General features: G+C 41.2%; 2 protein-coding genes across 2 annotated transcripts; one reads left to right on the top strand and one right to left on the bottom strand.

Moving 5' to 3' along the window:
- Positions 1–6,291: 6,291 nt before the first annotated feature.
- On the top strand, positions 6,292–12,643 carry abhd11 (abhydrolase domain containing 11). Its single transcript, XM_076102349.1, has 6 exons — positions 6,292–6,529; positions 8,579–8,714; positions 9,096–9,269; positions 9,484–9,654; positions 9,884–10,065; positions 10,539–12,643. The coding sequence occupies exons 1-6, from the start codon at positions 6,396–6,398 to the stop codon at positions 10,672–10,674; spliced, it is 933 nt and encodes a 310-aa protein (XP_075958464.1). The 5' UTR covers positions 6,292–6,395; the 3' UTR covers positions 10,675–12,643.
- Positions 12,574–16,114, bottom strand: bicdl2l (bicaudal-D-related protein 2-like). Its single transcript, XM_076102350.1, has 4 exons — positions 15,335–16,114; positions 14,776–14,864; positions 14,525–14,645; positions 12,574–13,624 (listed from the first exon to the last, which is right to left on the bottom strand). The coding sequence occupies exons 1-4, from the start codon at positions 15,731–15,733 to the stop codon at positions 13,277–13,279; spliced, it is 957 nt and encodes a 318-aa protein (XP_075958465.1). The 5' UTR covers positions 15,734–16,114; the 3' UTR covers positions 12,574–13,276.
- Between the last annotated feature and the right edge of the window lie 2,881 nt (positions 16,115–18,995).

Raw genomic sequence — 18,995 nt, 5'->3', positions numbered from 1 at the left:
GTGCGCGTGCGTGTGGGTGTGTTTTGCATGTAATATTTGCTTAGGAGAGTTTCTACTGAGACTGAAACTAAAGATGGATCCATGATATGGCCCCAGGAAACAACTTTATCTCCCTCACAGTTTCACTGTTTACGGACATCACTGTTTCAGTTGTGACACAAAGACTTTGTATGTGTCTATATATGCGATTTTATTTTATATTTATGTAATAAAATGTATTTGTAATGTATTCTAACACTCCACTGTGTTTCTGTGTTAGATTTGTATTGTATATTTTATCATAAGCAGCAGCCTGTATGATCCGCTGTCACACAAAGAGCCAAAGGTCATCTTTGTGTGCGTGTGTGTGTCTGGGTGTGTGAGACAGCCTGAGGCAATATGACTAAAGCTGTTGTAAGATGTTTGTTTCCACATCAAAATGATGTGTTTTGTGGTTGATATTTATCAGATATTTCATCAATTCATATCCATCTCTTTTTAATCCGATTTTGTGTTCAGTTTAACATTTATTTATACTTTAGTGGCCAAACATTGTAAAACAGCGGATTTATAGAATTTGTCTTTGTTAAATGTTTCATAATAGTGCTTGAATTTCAAACTTGTTGAAGATTTAAATAAAAGTCAGACTAAGAATGATGCAGGGGGCTTCTGTTCTTCCTCTTTGATCAAGAAAGACGGATTAATCCTTTTTTGAGTGCTAGAAGAATTTAGGAGGGACATCACTAAGCATGTGCTACCAAACAAACACTCATCGGTCCAAATCAAATAGTTTAAAAAGCTGAAAGTAGGGTTGGGTTTTGGGAGTTGGGTTTCTTTGTTTAGCCAGCGGTACGGGTGAGTTTAATTCATCTCTCAGTTTACCTACAGCTTAATAATGCTTAGGTGTGGCAGGTATACCTTAGGCTTCGTTAGGCTACCATATACCTGTCAAAGATGTTAGCCTGTTGGCTACACTGTGGAGGAAAACTGGAATCAACCGTCAAAAAGGTCAAATTGGCAGTGAAGATGAGAAAGATCGAGTGAGAGACAGAAAAGGAAGAACACAAACAACAATTGTCCCAATAGTTTTGAAGAAAAGCAGAATATTTGACAAATTGACAAACAACTTGTTCAACTACAAATGCACACGTGTAATGTAAATGCAATCCTGTGTTTTTAAATATTAGTTCTAAAATTAAAATAATAATTAGTAGATATTGCTAATCATCAATTAAAGCATATTTTTGTTGTGTCTCTGTTGGGTAGGATACAACAGGAAAACAGATGTGGTTGAAATGACTAATCAATATCAACATTGTCCTTGTTAATGCAGAGTCAGGAAATGTCACATAAAGGTTTTAAACTACAAAGTCACAACATTTCACAGCCTTGTAAATAAAATAAGAAAAATAAATGTTAAATAAATAAAATAAAAAATAAAACCAAAGGTCTTTATCAGCCCTTAAAGCCAGTTCTCTGCCACCAGGTTTTACCAATCAGTCACACACACACACACACACACACACCTACACTCACACACGCACACACACACACACACACACACCTCGCCATTCCCCTGTAATCACAAAGGACCATGTTCAAAGTGGGTCAGTGAGTGGAATTTGACCAATTCAACAGAAAAGGGTGCTAAAGGGCGTCGTTATGAGTCGTTAGTCAAGTAAACGTCAACCACGCTCTTTTCCTAAAACTAAGTGTTTTTGTTGTCTAAACCTGTGAAGATGGGAGTTTAGTTGGGGGTGAGAATGTGTTGCAAATTCCACTATCCGCAGAATAATCTCTGTCGACTAAAACCAACAAAGTCACAAATCATGGTATGCATGTTAGTTGATTGGTTAACTGGGATGGGCGTTTTTCAAAATTGTTTGAAATTTATGAAATCAATCATGAAAAAAGTAATTAGTTGCAGTATTAACTGTATGGCAGCATGTTAGTGCTACCAAACTATTGAGCTAAATTCACGTATCATGTTGCGTGCGTGCTCGTGTACAATACAAACATTGCTCCATAGCGCTACTAGTTGTCAAACACTGCACAGGGCACCTTTAATGAGCTTAAGCATACATTCAATTAATTAAATATAAAGGAAGAAGAAGTAAAACAAGCGATTTCCTCACTGCATTGTAGATCTCCATGTGAAGTTAATGAGCGTGCAGTGTTGTACACTATGAAGTGAACAAAGTAAGAACTAACGCCGTATGACAGGGCAGGAAAAAGGAGTTCGAATAAAGGCCATTGTTCTCTTAGAGTTCACAGATGTTGTTCATTGAACATTTGAATGTCAACTTCTCTTTCCAGCAGGAACACGTACAGTTGACAGGTAGCAGATTTCTGACAAACACGGTGAGGACCCAACAGCAAAGTCCAACAGGTGCCTGATAGAGGCTCTAGAAAGTATAAGCAGGTTATCACTGATTCTTTAACGTCACTGACTGACGGATTGTAAAGTTGTGTAAAGCAGATATACAATCTGTTGCAAACACTTCATCAGGCGTGGGTCAATAAACATGTTATATTTGAGATATTATTATTCATTACGTAACTTAAAGGAGTCAGAGGAGATGTGGTGAGGCAGTACTACCACACAAGGTGCGAGATATGAGATGATAAGCAAAAACACAGTCATCTATATATCAACTATATTACATTTTAGTGACAGAGAATAATCTGTATTTTGTGGATACGTTTGTAACATTAATTTTCTCTAAATCTTGTATTTAGAAATAAAGACACAGGTCTCTCTGGTAATATGGAATGAAGAAGTCGGCTCATGCTGTGATCCATCAGAACCAAAGCTTCAGTCATTCCATAAAAACATTCATAAGGTAGAGTTCCCACCTCCAGGGAACTAAATGAATGTCAGATATATTCCAGCGCCAAAAACACGAACATGACCTGAACCCCCACAGATGACAAATGTTTTAGAAAATGTATTTATTTATCTGAGAAAAAAAAGGCACCACAGCCATCAGAGTTTAAACTGTTGTTTACCAGCCGTGACAGCGACGTTGGTGTTGTTATCACCTTGTGAGTCTGTCTGTGTGTGTCATCGTGGAAAAATGTGATCCTGGAGCACCTGTAGATTTACTGTAGCAGGAAATACCACAGAAGAGGTTACTTTGCCAGGTGTTTGAGTAGATTATGTCAATAAGATAGCATCACAAATTTGTAAGATGCAGTCACAAAACTTTGTTCAGGTGTGCAGTTGAGATCAAAATAAAGGCCGGGGTCGAAGATGGGTGTGGTCCGAGCAAGGGCACAGGAAGTAGGGAAGTAGGAAGTGGGGAAAGGGCAATTGCCCCCCCCCCCCCCCCCTCCCACACACACACACACACACACACACACTTTACGCCCAAGGCCCAATTTGGCATTGCGTTTGGTGTGATCGCATCGCAAGAGGGTCTTCAGTTTTAAGATGTGGTTGTTGTGCACTGACTTCAGTTCGCTGACTCATGACAGTGTTTTTCCCTAAAAGCAGAACATTCCTTTCCTCATATCCAGATCATTTTTAAGCTCTTATCGGGAGCTTTGAGCTGTCTTTTATGACTTAATGAGTCTTCAAACTATATATATATCTGTAAATACAGATAAATTGGAGCTGTTGTGAAATACTAAAATAACGACTATGGACAGAAATATTTTGGTACCACCATTTATATGACAAGACGGATAAAAAATATATACCGCTTGACTCTGTTTTGATATCTGACAAAAAATTCTGTGAGAGAAAGAAGACTTTCCAGGAAAGTGTCTGACTTTTCTTATTTATACATATATATACACACATACACACACACACACACACACATATATACAGTATATATATATATATACAATGAATTAATATTAAAGCCCTTTTGAAACCCCCTAAACATTTCCAAATCGATTCTAAATGAAAACATTTAACGGTGGACAAAGGTTTCTAAAGGTGAAACAGTCACTGAAAATGTCACAGTGCACCAGTGAAAGCAGAAGTATCAGAGAAGCAGAAGTTAAAATCCTTTGTATTGTAAACCAGCAGTGATTTGATTAATGTCACTGACACCACGAGAGGCAGTTGTGAGTCGACACTCTTAAATGCTCCTGTTGATGCACATTTATTCAAGCAACCTTTTCAACTTCTGTGATCTTCACTTTGGTCTTCTAAATGTTTTTGGGACGACAGTCTGCACTCAAGTTGTTACTTAGGCCCGTCTACAAATCATGACTTAATACATGACAGCAGCATCTTTCATTGAATGTTTATGCGGCAGTTTAGTAAATGATCTTGCACAGTTTCTTCAGCTAAAATTAGCATTTATGATTTCATAGTCTCGCTCAGCGGTTTATAACATTTACTAGACGTCAAATAAATGACCCCATGTATGATCCCTCTCTAGTCCTTTCCTTGTATGTGCTGCTTAAAATACCGTATGTGTTACACTGTGGCATTATTTATTACTGTGTACTATACTATCGGGTGCGTCTATATTATGTAGTAGATATCTATTTTAAAAAACTAGAAGAAAAAAAGTGCACCACTGACCTGCAAGTAATGCGTGTGTGCATGTGCAGGCCCTTGGAAAAGAGCAGGTTGAGAACAAAGACTTTCTTTGCTGTGCTCTGTGTAGCATGAAGAAGAGCTGACGTTAACTGTGTGACGCTCAGCTTCATTACACAGTAAAGAAGTAAAACCACAGTACTCAGGGATGGAGGGCTGAGGCGAAATGTCAGCACAATCTGACCATCTTCAAGTCAAATGGAAGAACAACTAACTTTAAAACAATACCTGACAATGATTTCATTTCATATTCAGTCATAAACAGTCTTTTGATTCTTTTTTTCTGTATTTGATCAATGTTTATTGAATCTTAGATATTTTTTGAAAAACAATTGGCATCCTTCCTCCCCTGCATATATCCATCTACTTTTTATTGTAGTTTTAAATGGATATGGATACATTGCATGCATTTCGTCATAATATTTTTTTAATTGTATGATAAACACTAAATCTGCTGTTGGGTTGCAATTTTCCAACTGGCTGTCAATACAATAGCACTAGAATTAACTTTAATTATTTGAAATAAAGCCAGCATTTCAAATAATTGAATCACTTAAGATTCAAGATATTGTTGACAAAAGTCTATTAGCATCAGAAACATGGTGCTGGAAGTATTTAATACTTGAGTTTAAGGAAAACTGGAGCTTTGGCACAATGTTGAATAGGAAGAAGAAAAAAAAAGCCAACTCATCCACCAATTCCCCTTTCCCTCTCATGTGGGTTTGTACCGTGCGCTCCCCCGGCCTCTGTCTCATGCAATCACTATGGTGACAGCTCACAGCATGCTTTATCCCAGCAGACATCTCTCCCATAGCAATGAATGTTTCCAAGGGAGGCCAGGCTCTCCAGGCCCACAGTCTGATTGTTTTTATGTTCCTGTACATGACAGGAGCCATGCACATAAGCACTATGCAAAATAATACAACAACAAAAAGTAATAAAATACAATACACATCAGTAAACTCTCCTGATGTACAGTGTAAACCCATATACAATGCAGCAGCAGTCCCCAACATAACATGGTGTTTTAGCATTTTCCAAAATGAAAGAGCAGCTTGGTGAGGGAAACATCTACAGGCTTGTGTCTACAAGGCAATGAAAGACCTGATCCTATACGGCCAGCTGTTCTCACAGATACAGCTCTATATTCAGTGCAGTAAGGAAATCATTTTGTTGGGGAAGAGAAGGTTGTAGCCCACACCGTGCTGCTCTGTCGCCACCTAGTGGCTCAACAAAGCAATGTGTATATTTTTGCTTCTTGGTGCTGCTTTTTCCTCCTCTTTTATTGTCCAAATGCGAAGTGCATGCATTTAAAAAAAAAAGACTACAACCATATTGAACAAATCCAAGACTCAGGTCCACGTCTAGGGTCATTTTAAATTAACAAATTAATAAGGCTATGAAAATAAGACAGAGGCTACATTCATCTCAACTCATGTCTCATAACTGGGGGTTTAATTTGAATCAACAAAAACCTAGAAGTAAAAAAACAACAACTATTATTTAACATTTAAAAGTTTTTATTTTTCTTTACATCAGCTTATACGGCCAGTTTATTAAAATGAGTACAAAGTCATACCCTTTAGATTAAAGTCAGCCGGGTAGGGTCAAACTAAATATTCATACTACATCGCAGCAGAAATATAAATTGTGTTATGCTCATAATGCAGCCTGAGAGACTAAACTCAGGGAAACAAGCGTGCGCATTCGTGTGCGTGCTACGTCATGACGCAGCCTCAGCTGTGCTCTTCTCGACCTCCGGGCGCTCCGTGCATAGAATCAGAGTCCTGTCATTCTCGCCGTTTTTTTAAACGCACATGCGGTTTGTCGATCGCCCGGTAACGGAGCATATGCTGCTATGAGTGCTTTCTGTCGACTGATCCACAGAGGACTGCTGAGGCTCCGGCCGTCGTGTCGTTTGTTCCCCGGACAGCAGGATGTGTGTGGAGGGGCTCCGGTGGCTCCCACGGTCCGGTCAGCCAGCTCATCCAGGTATCCCTGCTAGCTCCCCGGCTAACTGATGCCCTCTGTCCGCCTGAGCTGCGGTGTGGTGTGATGGTGCTCGGGTGGACATGGCAGCTCAATGTTCGTCTTTTAAAGCAGCCCGTTAAATTCATCACCGTGTCTTTGTATCTCTGTTAGCTAATGTAACGGTTACCTTTAAACAGTTTACATAAATGACATTCAGACGGTTAGCACGATGCTTTCACAGTTGAGCTATCATCAAAGAGGATGTTAGTTATGGATTCCCTGTCTGTTGCTTTATTTGATTTGGTTATTATGCAGCTATATATAAACGATGATTGGTGTCATATTTTGTATATAGTATGCTATGCTACATGTACGCTAAGCTGCCAGTGTATTAGGTAAGCCTAGCTACAATGAATGCGTGTGTCCACTATGTCAGACACACTATTAGAAACACCTCTGTATGAAGGTGAGATGTATTGCAGGGCTGTTGTACTAGACTGCATCAGGTTTAGCTAGCTGTAGTCAATGCAATGTAATATATTAGCAGAGGTGAAAAGAGTACTACAATATTATACTCGGGTAAAGGTACTGTTCCTTTAAAGACATTTTACTCAAGCAAAAATACTTGTGTTAAATGTACTAAAGTAGGTTGTATAAAATGTGATATAAAACTACCAAATTAAGGAGTAGGCTACAAACTAGATTGCGTTAAATATCGACTTGTACACAAGTTGGACAACATCAGCAACAACTCTACAGTCTGTGCATACATAATATGTATATTATATATTATAAATAAACAACTGCCTTCTTCAGTGTAGCTTTACAATAATTAATCAGAAAAGAGAGAAAACTCAGACAATGAAACAAAAACCATGGACAATAATCAAAACGAGCTGTGGACAAAACGGCACCTGAAACTTCTTTCAACAGTAGAACACCAAAGCAGACACAACACGACCACACTTGCTGCAGCCACAGACACACATATTACAGCTCAGCAGCACATTTAACGCACCACGCACGCACACTCCACTACATCGTTGCTGCAACAAAGTAGTTGTTGGCGTCCTGATCAGCAGTGTGTTGATGTACTCACTTGTCTGAACGACAGAGCCGAAGCACTTCACAATCTGGTTCAACTTCTCTACTCGTTCTTTCACTCAAAGCATAATGCAACCAGTCCACTCGGCCCTCTCTCGTCCCACTGCGCTCCTCAAACTAAAGCATTGAAGCATCAGAGTTTAACAGTTTTAAACAGCAGGAAGCCCTCACACACACACACACACACACACACACACACCTCACTGAAGTTAAAACCTCGTGCACCGACTGTTCAGATCACAAACATCGCGGGTGTGGCACTTGGTGCTCGCCAGGTGGTGCATTAAATCAGTTATTAATCAGGATAGATGAAACCTTAACTATATGTGATCCTTCATTTAAGTGGGCTTGAATTGGCCCAGAGCCGTGAACTCAAACATTTATAACGTATCATTTCTGCAGTGTCACCCCTTTGTGTATCACAAACCATAGGGCCCTTAAAGTTATTATTGAGTTTATTCCTGAAGATATTATTGATTTATCAGTTCATTGAATGACAGGAAATGAAATGTTGACAGAATATTCATTTTTTTAAGTAATTCATCAAAAAAAAAAATAGGCCAATGTCTGCTTAAATGTAAATATTTCATGTTTTCTCTGTTCAGAGACTCTGTCAAGTGCATTTTTCACTATTTTGTCACATTTTATAGACTGAGTAAATAAACGAAGGATCCAAAAAAGTCACAACCCTAACAGAGTTGAGTCAACACCATTTAAACTTTTAAAAACAATGTATTTCTACACGTGTGTTGACCTAATGTTGAACCAGTAGGTCTATGCAAAATAGATACCTCACATATCATTGAACAATGCTGCCACTGCCTTCCTCTCTTTGAGTAATATCCCTGACGGTTTCATCAGTTGCGTACCTTACATGCATTACTGTTCCTGTAGTTTTGACATAGTTCTCACCACAGACATTACCAGATTCTACCGGATTTTTCTAACTGTTTTTCTGTCCCTCAGCCCAGTCAACCTGACCTACGATGTCTTCGATGGGAAGGGTGACAGCACTCCCCTGGTGTTTCTTCACGGCCTTTTTGGCAGCAAATCTAACTTCCACTCAATAGCGAAGTCCTTGGTGCAGCGCACAGGCCGAAAGGTAATGCAGTGATGAAGACATCACACCTGTCTGTGTTGTTACACCAAAACCAATTCCCCTTTATGTGTTTGAGTTTGTTCTCAGCGGCCTGACAATAGCACTCTTACATAAGCAGCCCTGGGAATGCACAAGCAGTCATTTGATACAACTCCTCGCCAGTCCGTACCGCTGTAACAAATACTGAGAGATAATCCGCTCTTTGGCTTGCTTGAGGAAACTCGTCACCTTATGTGCACAATGCAGCCTTTGTTGGTGCTGCCACTTTCAAAGCCAAAAGAAAGAATCCAGCTGACATAGAAGTGTTCTTGTTTCCACCCTGTTGGCTCTTCCCCCCCCCCCCCCCCCCATTCCAAGTGTCCTAACTGTCCTTTGTCCAGTTAGGTGCTGACTGTAGATGCCCGTAACCATGGCAACAGCCCTCACAGCTCGGAGCTGACCTACGAAGCGATGACCGATGACTTGACACACCTCCTCGCCCAGCTGCACATCGAGAAGTGCGTCCTCGTCGGCCACAGCATGGGCGGGAAAACGGCCATGACGACCGCCCTGACGCAGGTTAGCAGGCCGAGAGAAATGTCGCCACGACTTAATGATGACGCTGCAGTCCTCTCGCTGGACGTCACCTGATCTGTCTCACTGTACATCCCTGTCCTCTCTGAACCTAATAATCCTCCTCTGGTCTTCATGCCACAACTAGCTGTCCTGGTTGGTTTTCCCCCAATTACATCTCTCGACCTACCGGTTTACCTCTCTCTCTCTCTGTTTGCAGTCTGGTTTGGTGGAGAGGCTGGTGGTAGTGGACATCAGTCCAGCCCAGACCACCACACGCACCAACTTCCGCTATTACATCAAGGCCATGCAGGAGATGAAGATCTCCAGCGACATCCCACGTTCCACCGCCAGGCGGATGGCTGAGGATCAGCTGCGCAGTTTAGTCAAGGTCAGGACTCCTTCTCTGCTCACCCCCTTCTAGTTTGTCTAGAGTAATAAATATATATTTCTGCTCAGGTAGACATTACTCCATAATATCGATAATAGTTGTATGCTGCTATATTAATGCTATGAATGTTAAATACAGATCCTTTAATATAAAAATCTGGATTGTAGCTGCTTTAAAGTGAAACTAGAAATGTGTTCGTCTAATCATTGACTGTCCTTGCCTCCCTCAGGAGCGCTCAGTGCGGCAGTTCCTGCTGACTAACCTGGTGGAGCTGAATGGCCACTATGCCTGGAGGGTCAACCTGGAGGCCATCTCTGCGCACCTTGAAGACATCATGAGCTTCCCCAGCTTCAACACAGTCTATCACGGACCCACATTGTTTTTGGGTGGAGCCAGTTCTGCTTATATCAGGTATAAAACACCACAGACGGATGGCTTATTTTCATTTTTTTATAGGAACAGATACATAAGCTTAGAATACTTAAAATGCCATCTATTGTAGCGTTGATGGCCTCAGCCTAGTTCCATTGCTTGTTCCTAAATGGGCTTTTCATGATTTGCTCTGGACGTCGAGGCTGAGCACGAACAACCTTTTTCAAAAACAAACTCAGTAGAAACGACCTGCATCATGCCAGTCATGTAACAATGACAATAAATGTACAATTTCACCAGCACCATGTCAACACCCTGATGAAATTATTAGTTCACGCTTCATTTGTATTTATACTGCAGCAACTGAATGTGTGAACACACCACCTGTGTTTTATTGTTACCTGTTCATCCTCCTCTCGTCTCTTTTGCCCTCCCACCACCTCGCTTTGCCTGATATTCTAATGACTAATCCCCCCCTCCCCCCCCCCCCCGTGTCTTCACTCCTCATCCAGCTCCGACGATTACCCTGAGATCCACAGGCTGTTTCCTAACGCTGACATCCAGTACATCCCGGATGCGAGCCACTGGATCCACGCAGATAAACCCTTAGATTTCATCAGCTCCATCAGCTCCTTCCTCCAGTCCTAGCTGCCTCCCGTCTACGCCTCAGGACTTTTATCAATGCTCAGCACTCCTGAGCGAGCCCTCACTGAAAATGACGGTTAGTATTCTGCAGCCTCAGCAAGAGCAAGTGGAGTCACTGATGATGCTAATATTTGCCAGCACTGGACCAAACTTGCCCTTCACAGCAGCCAATCCTCCTCTTAACATTATTAGTGCAGTGTAGCGTAGGTGAACATTTCCTTTGTTTTCTGCAGGTAGTGCTACTAGCTTGGCTGGTTTTTCGATGTCTTTTTATTGGTCGGTAGGTAGACAGTATATCATTTAATGGGGCTGTTTAGGAGGCGATGTACTAATCCAAAGAAACTCTCATTTGCAGAGTGCTTTCTTTATGTTATGCCAGTAGGAAAAGTTGCGTTAGGCCAAGTATAATCTGGGACGGCTGAGGTGGACCAGCAGTAAGACGGTTATGAAAGTGTTGACGGCACTGTATATACGAGAAGCTGAGTTAAGATTATTCGAAGTAAAAGATGTTTCTTTGCCCGAGGGAGTTTGGTGTTGTGTCGGGAGCTTTGAGCTCTGCAGAGAGAGGCTGTAATGCAGACCTTACGTGTACGGATGGTTTGTTGTAGAGACTTATTTTGATGTTGATAATTGTGATATGTATATTCGATATTTTGGCCTGGAACTATTTCTCACGGTCCTCCCCTCCGTGTACCTGCTGTGCGTCAGAGGTGAGGCTTTACAGGTCAATGACTCGAGGTCATCGAGAGCGCTGGTTATATTTTTATGGCAACATGATCTATAATCTATTAACATAATGTATGAAAACCAATCTGAAACATTCAAATGCAGTATTGTCACAATCTGTTTCCTGAATATCTCAGGTCACACAAGTGGATATGCGAATTATTAAACGATTATACTATTCTCCCGTCTGTCTGGCAATACGCCGTAGTAACGTAGTTAGGTCTTTGTGTTTGTCCACGCAGTGTTTTGATTAAACATGTTCCATCGAGTTATTATCCGTATCTCACTTATCTTTATGAATAAAGACGAGCCTATATGGGTATCTCAAAAATAAATGCTGCAGCAATGTATGTTGTTATCTAATCGTAAAACAGTGTTAATATTATTTCTGTTTCCTCTGTTTGGAGCAGGACAGTCCTGTAGTGAAACTGCCATCTGTGTGAATAAGCAGGGTGTTGTAAATGTGTGCCTCTTCTGTCGAGAGCTCCTTTTTCCATTTCTGTAAGACTTGATAGGAAAAGTGAAACAAAACTTTTATTCTTCAATAATGACTAGCAGACTATCGATTGGCAGCTGGGTTGCCAGTTCTGCGTGACTTTTCTCACAAGGAAGCTTAACAGATGGGGGTGTGTATCCCTTCATGGCGCTAGATGTTTACAACGATCTTGTGTTTTGTGTTCGTTTGGTGTGAGTACAGAAGTCTAAAAGGCTTTAAACGGTCGGATTTTATGAGTTAAACTCTTAGTTTTTATAACGCTCTAGTTCGTGGAGAAGCATCCCCCCCCTCCCCCCTGTCCTCAGCCACAGGACAGATTTGTCTTGTTGCTCATTATGAATAGATTGTTGGGTGACGCTGATGTTTGAATGCAGGCCCTGCTTCAGCTTCTGTAGTGTTGCACTGGTACGAGTGTCTCTGTTTAAAGGGGGGGAACTCTCTGTGTCAACAATATAGGAAATTGAATTTATTCAATCCTACTGAGAACTGTTAGAAGACTGTAATCATCTGTTCAGGATTGTATTGTGGTCCACTATGAGCATGCCTTTTCTCTTGTCATCAGGTGTAACTTTGCTGTGCTATATACGTCTCAGTTTGTTCAACATGTTGCCACAATGGGGGCACTTATTCTAGATAGTGGCATATATACATTTTAAACATGACAAAGAAGCATATAGGAGTGGGTTGATTATATATAATTGAAAATGTACAAACTGATATTATACAATAAAATGACAAATCTGCGACAAAGTTTATGCGTTTTTCTTTTGAATCTTGAAAATGCAACAATAAAAACAGACAATGAAAGATCTAAAGTGATGTAGTGAACTGTCACAGTATCAAACCAGTATATGGGTCATTTATGATCCCAGTTATATTTATGAGTAAATTGCAATAGTCAAAGATCCAAAGCATGTTTCCCCAAGAATATATGGAAGACCCCCTCCCACAAAGAGGTTCAATTACCTTGTTAAAACTTCTTAAAATGACGTCTACTCCCTCATTGAATGTATGAATATGTAAATATTATTAATTTCAGAGGTTTAACTGCTGGACTCAAGATGTCTCCGAACTCAATGAAAAGTCCATTCTCAGTGTTTGTGCACCGGAGGCTTCGTGTTTCCACACCACACTTAATATAAGTTGCATACTGGACCACCATTGGTTACCATCTGTGATGTCACAAATCATTCATGTACGTACACGTGTTGGATTTTAAATGAGCACAGAGAAACTTTCCCCCTTCAGCAGATGAACGTGAAAACAGCCTTCTTGTGTCAAACTCTGCACAAGTGGATGATAAGCTAAACACATTTGTGACTGGAGGGGGACTTTAAATTGCCAGACATGAGTAGTTGTACTCGGTGCAAAGTCGTCTCTGCTTCAATCGAGTGATATGACCTGGAAGTCGCCGCCGCCCTTTCCCCCTGACTCCTGCGCCGCTGCAGTCTGGCCTCCATCAGGAGCGTTCTTGGTCCTCCTCAGCTTGTCCCTCCAGTTGCGTTGGGGAGGAGGAGGCGTGCTGGGAGACTGAGCAGGCAAAGTTGCAGCTCTGGGGATGTAGATTTGGTTGGGGTTGGTTATGGGAGCGACAGCCGGGAAGTTTGTTGGCCGCTGGAGGGTTGCTTTGTTGTTTCTCCTCAGGATGCCCAGGAGGTAGGGCTTCTTCTGAGCCTGCTCTGCCTGCTGCTGAGTCAGCAACTGCTGGTGGATGATACGCTGAACGTCCTCCTGAATCAAAGGGAAACAAACAGGCTGTCAGAGCACAAGATATACATTAAAAAAAAAAGGATGAAATTGTCACAAATGAAGGGTTTAGTGTGCAAATTGGTCATAAAGATGTCTTTGTATGGGCTTAGTCTGTCCACTGATGGTGGAAGTAATTGTGAAACAAGTTGTATGAAGTCAGTACTATAATTTGAGACAATAAAAAGTGAAACAAAAGATTCAGATAACTGACATTCAACAAAGCAAATCCATACAGGGAAACAAATGAAATTGTGTTCCACTGTCTGACCAAAAGACAGTTTAAAGGTACAAAGTGCAACTTTACTAAAAAATGTCAAATTAAAATACACCAAAGACAAATATCAAAAGAAATGGAGTCGGTGAGGGTTCGATCGTATCCAGAGAAGGAATTGACCGATATAGAATGAATAAAACAATAATGGCAATACTGACATTTTGGTATTTTAGCTTCAAATAATGAACACTTTCTGCAAAGTGTGCAATATGATACACAAAAAAACTCAACAACGCTTGCAAAGTAGTTTAAGTTTCACCCTGCAGGGAGCCAGACGCTCACCAGATGAGGGCCGAGGCCAACACACAACACTGGCAGGATATCAGCTGGCAGTAACGCCTGCATACACACTGCATGTGCTGAATGTAATGTGTGGGGACTTCAATCGTTTTTTGTATTGTGTGTGTTTTAGCTGAACACGGTCCGAGTCCCGAAAGTATCATGTTTACTTAATTGTGTGTGTGTGTGTGTGTGTGTGTGTACTCTATGTCTTACTTCCGTTTGACTTCTCTATTTCGCGCAATATAACTCTGTATTTCATTTATATTTTAGTTATTTATTTATATTTCCCTGTTCAGTATATTCACTGTTTTTGTCTCAGGTTTTACCTTCCAGTTCTCGACCTCCAGCGACAGCTCCAGACGTTTCTGCACAGCCTCCAGCAGCTGGTTGTTCAGGAACATCATCTCTGTTTTACTCCGCAGCAGCTCGGTCTCCATCGCTTTCTTCCTGCACAGCGGAACAGAAAGAATGACACATTCCTCAAAATAGATTCATGTCTCCTAGCTTCCTTGTTTCTTGACTCTTGATTCATTAGTCCTTTAGAGGAGGTGACTGCGTGCGTCGTGTTTGTACTTACTTCTCTATGGCCTCATCTCTGTCCCGTAACGCCTGCTGCAGAATAGCGCTCTCCTCTGATCCTTTTCCTTTTCCTTTTCCAGAGCTGAACTATTGAACGAACAAGAAAGGGAGGCAGGTTATGTTTGGGCAGGACTCTTGTTATTCTCTGTCTCTAACCTCACTGACTTTGAAACAGTATTCTGATCCAATCCCACCGTCAGTCACACGCCTCCTGACTTTCTCTACACTGAAAACCGGAAAGACTCAGATCACTGATACTGCTGCTTGTAAACCTGTCGGGCCACATAGCTGGGCTATCTTGTTGATGGCAGAAATTCCGTGCTGTGTTGACAAAAATGCATTCATGGCTCTTTTTTTTTGTACAGGTGAAAAAGTCTTCCCACTTCTTGTATCAAGTTAATGGTCAGTTATAATTAGCTGCCACCTTTCCTTTAGTTCTACTTGTTTACATGCAAAGCGGACATTCTTCTGGGTAACCCGCCCACAAAAATGAACTCAAACTGAGGTTGACATGATTAACGGGTGAGGAGCTTCATCTCAGCGGGTGTTGCCTTTACCTGTTTGGTGTGGTTGATTGCCAGTTCGCGGGCCACACTCTGCAGCTGGGCCAGGGAAGTGTCCAGGTGGTTTTCCCCATGAGATGTTTTAGGACCAAGGCTGGACCCCGACTCTGTAAGGGGGCGCAGCAGCCGCAGAATGGACAGAACCTCTTCTGTGACCTGGGGATGGAAAGGAACAGAAAGAAATGATAACAATCCTGCAGAGTTCTGCGGAGGTGATGTACACACTGATGGTGTGTGCATTCTTACCCGCTCTCTGTGCTGGCTCCATGCCGGTCCATCTCTGTTCTCCTGTAGTTTGTCCACCTGCGCCTTCAGCTTGATACTCCGTTTCCGAGACAGCTCCACCTCTCTGCGCACTTCTTTAAGCTGCAAAAACAATAAACAGTAATACATACATAATCAGTACATTTTCAAGTCAACACTTTTTTTTTTTTTTTTTTTTTTTTTTTTTACACAATGTAAACAGAAACTGCTGATCTAGAGTCCTGAGTGAAACTGTAAACAAGAAATACAGTCGCACAAGCTGAGGAGTTACTCAGCGCCTGCAAACATTGCAAATATGCACGAAAGAATGCATTCATAGAGACACTCAAAGACACGTGAAGGTAACAGTTATGAAAGTTATTGACAAAGTATGAGGCACAAAACATTTCTCACCAACGCTGTTTCCATCGTTACACTCGTAACCACAAATCAAGCCGTGTCAGCTGTAAAATCATAAAAGTTCTTCACTGCAAACTGAAGTTTATCGCTCTTTGACGTCAGAGCATCAAACTCATCTACACTCATCACACTACGTTTTGTTGCAGTACGGGAGTTATTGGTGTTCTGGGAACAAATATGCATCTTAAATTCTGTGCTCTTCTGTTTGTCATACCGATACTCCTGATTGGCCGATGGGACCGACCCCTCCCTGAATAACAGGTTTTGTTGTTCGACAAGCCTGATTGTTACAGATTAGATTTAAAGTCATGCAGTGTAAAAGAAAAGTGTCTGTGGACACTAACAAACTCTCCCTCATTTCAAACACACACATAAAGACTGTCCTCCTACCGTCTCTGAGACATGTCCCACTGTCCGACGTCTGCCGAGCATCTTGCCACCGTTGAGCAAGTCTGGTAATGTCCTGTGCATGTAGCTCATCTGGAAGGGGCTCTCACCTTCACCGTCCAAAGGTACCGACTGTGAGGAACGACCTGACCCCGCTGAGGCCAGCTCACCTGGTTGGTCTTGCTCCTCAGACGAGGAAATGCTTCTGTTGTCGTCAGCCAGCTCCACTCCTCTAAAGTCGTTTAAACTGATCTCAGTGATGAGGATCGGGTTGTCTTCATCAGAGACCGAACTTTCCTGCTCCGTGTCGTCTTCAGGTTCGGCTTTGGAGACTTTCGGTTCTGGTGCTGTTGGCACAACTGTGGGTCGGCTGGATGACGATTTGCTCCTGAGCGAGGACACCTGTCTGTAATCCATTCTGCTCAGAGAGGAGTGGTACTGTTTATTGGCGGTGGATCGAGGTCTCAGCCTCTCGTTGAGGACTGAGAAAGAGTGAGCGTGTTCCATGATCCGCTTGAGTCAATCAAACCGTCTGCAGATACTGTGCGGTTATATAAAACCACAGAAGAGCAAGGCAGAAAAACAAGGAGGGAAGGAGAACAGAATGTCCCCAAACTGGTTTTTCCTGACTTGCTTGCGTCTTTCACAGAGACACGACATGACATGATGTGATGTCACTGCTGCCTGTGGCCTGCGGGTTTTTTTCTTCCTCCTTCGCAGTTGCTATTGAAACATGTGACGTTCAAACATACCAGAGCTGCAGGGGAACAAAGGGAGGAGGACTGTTGATCCCTCGTGACGATCAGATTGTTCACGCTTGACTCATGATACCTGATTTAAACTGCTCTTCTAATCAGGCAACGTGCGACACACAGAGCAGAGGGCTGGAGATGGAGACCAGAAAAAACAGATAAAAGTTATCTACAGTCAGTGTCGAATGAAGCCATGTTGAATCTCCGTGTTGTATAACTTATGAGTCATTTTTTCCTTCGCCTAGCCATCAATTTATTTTTAGATTAAAAATGCTTTGTGGAAAACACCAGTTGTAGTCATTCCTTGCAGGGGATTTTTGGTGACAATTCACCCACACCCATGAGCAGAGACAAGTCGGTAACACATAAACCTCTTTTATAACTGATTACTTCATGAGGTTTTTGTGTTGGTACAAGAGAAAGCTTCATTCAGGTGCGAGTTCATTTGAAGGTTACACCCAAAGAACAAAACTACACTAAAATGATCAGTTATTTTAATTTCAACTAAACAATTGTTTTCCTGTTTATGACCTTGTTTCAGAGGGCCACATAGTGTGCTGCCATCTTTTCAGTCATGCCATGTTTTAAGTCTGCACGAGTCATGTACTCTAGTTACATATCAAATTTAATTATAGACCTATATTTTTATTATCCAACAACAGGAAGTGGTTGACGGTTTGTTCCTTCTCAGTCTCCTTAAAGCAGCGTGCCAAATTGTGCTGCACACTTTGTCTTTTCTCGGAAGTAGGTCACTGCTTAGATAAGATAGGTGGAGTCTTCAGATTAAAACTATTTTCTCCTTTGTCATCTCCAATCACTTGCATTTTATTCTAAACAGGTGAAACTTAATTTAGTCTCATATTCAGCCTCATGTATTAAAATCTGCCAGTGGGGTGAGACAGTGCCACTCATTCCTAGAGTTGTTGTTTCAGTAATATTTTGGGAAACTCTGGTAAACTGTTATAGGTGAGAGACTTTCACGTCACCTGAGCAGAAATATTTAGAAAAACTAATTCCAATGATTGCATATGATGTGTGATATTAAAAGGGAATGATCATTGTTTACATCGTTATTCTATTTTATTGAAAAATCATTATGGTGGGATGTTTATTGGGGTTTGAAGAATAAACTATACGAAAAAGTAAAATACTCGCCTGTGCACGTCATATGTGTAGTGCTTTTATTGTGAAAGATAAGAGGGTGGATCTGGTCTGCGCTGCATTTGTCAAGGTTAAAAAGAGTAATAAAGTTTGTAAAATAAAATTGATGTCGCTTTTTTGCTGCAAAATAATGGTGTTCAATAGTATTATAATTAAAAAACTCCTGCAGTGTTTAAAGGCTTTACATCTGTAGAATATGATGTCGAACAGGGAATCTCTGCAGCAAGACAAATGACATGTAAAATGGTATTTTTGACATTTTACAAATGTTGCGCCACCTGTGAACTGCAGGCGGCCATATTGTGATTTTTAGTGGCCATTACCCCATAACCTGTTTAATATATTATGAAAGGGAATTAATTCATTAATTATATTATATTCATTGTGATACAAGTTTAATAAATGTTGCAACTGTCACCACATACCATGAACAACCAACACTAATAATCTCAGCAATTATAACACTTGATGCCGATATGCATTGTTACTTTAAGGGTTTGGGTTAAGCAAAAGGCATCCTTTGAAAACAATTACTGTATCTAAATCTATAGAATTAAACATCATAACTCTGTACACAATGTATTATGGCAGTGTTCATCATGTAAAACTTTCTTGCTGAGAGTTACATGATTAGGTCAATCTCTAAACACAACAACAGCCTAAGTTTAGCTGAACATAAAGAGTGGAAGCAT

This window comes from Anarhichas minor, unplaced genomic scaffold (assembly GCF_050575085.1).
Source record: "Anarhichas minor isolate MPS153535 unplaced genomic scaffold, ASM5057508v1 ptg000027l, whole genome shotgun sequence".
Classification (NCBI taxonomy): Eukaryota; Metazoa; Chordata; class Actinopteri; order Perciformes; family Anarhichadidae; genus Anarhichas; species Anarhichas minor.
This window is presented reverse-complemented; position numbering and strand designations above follow the sequence as displayed.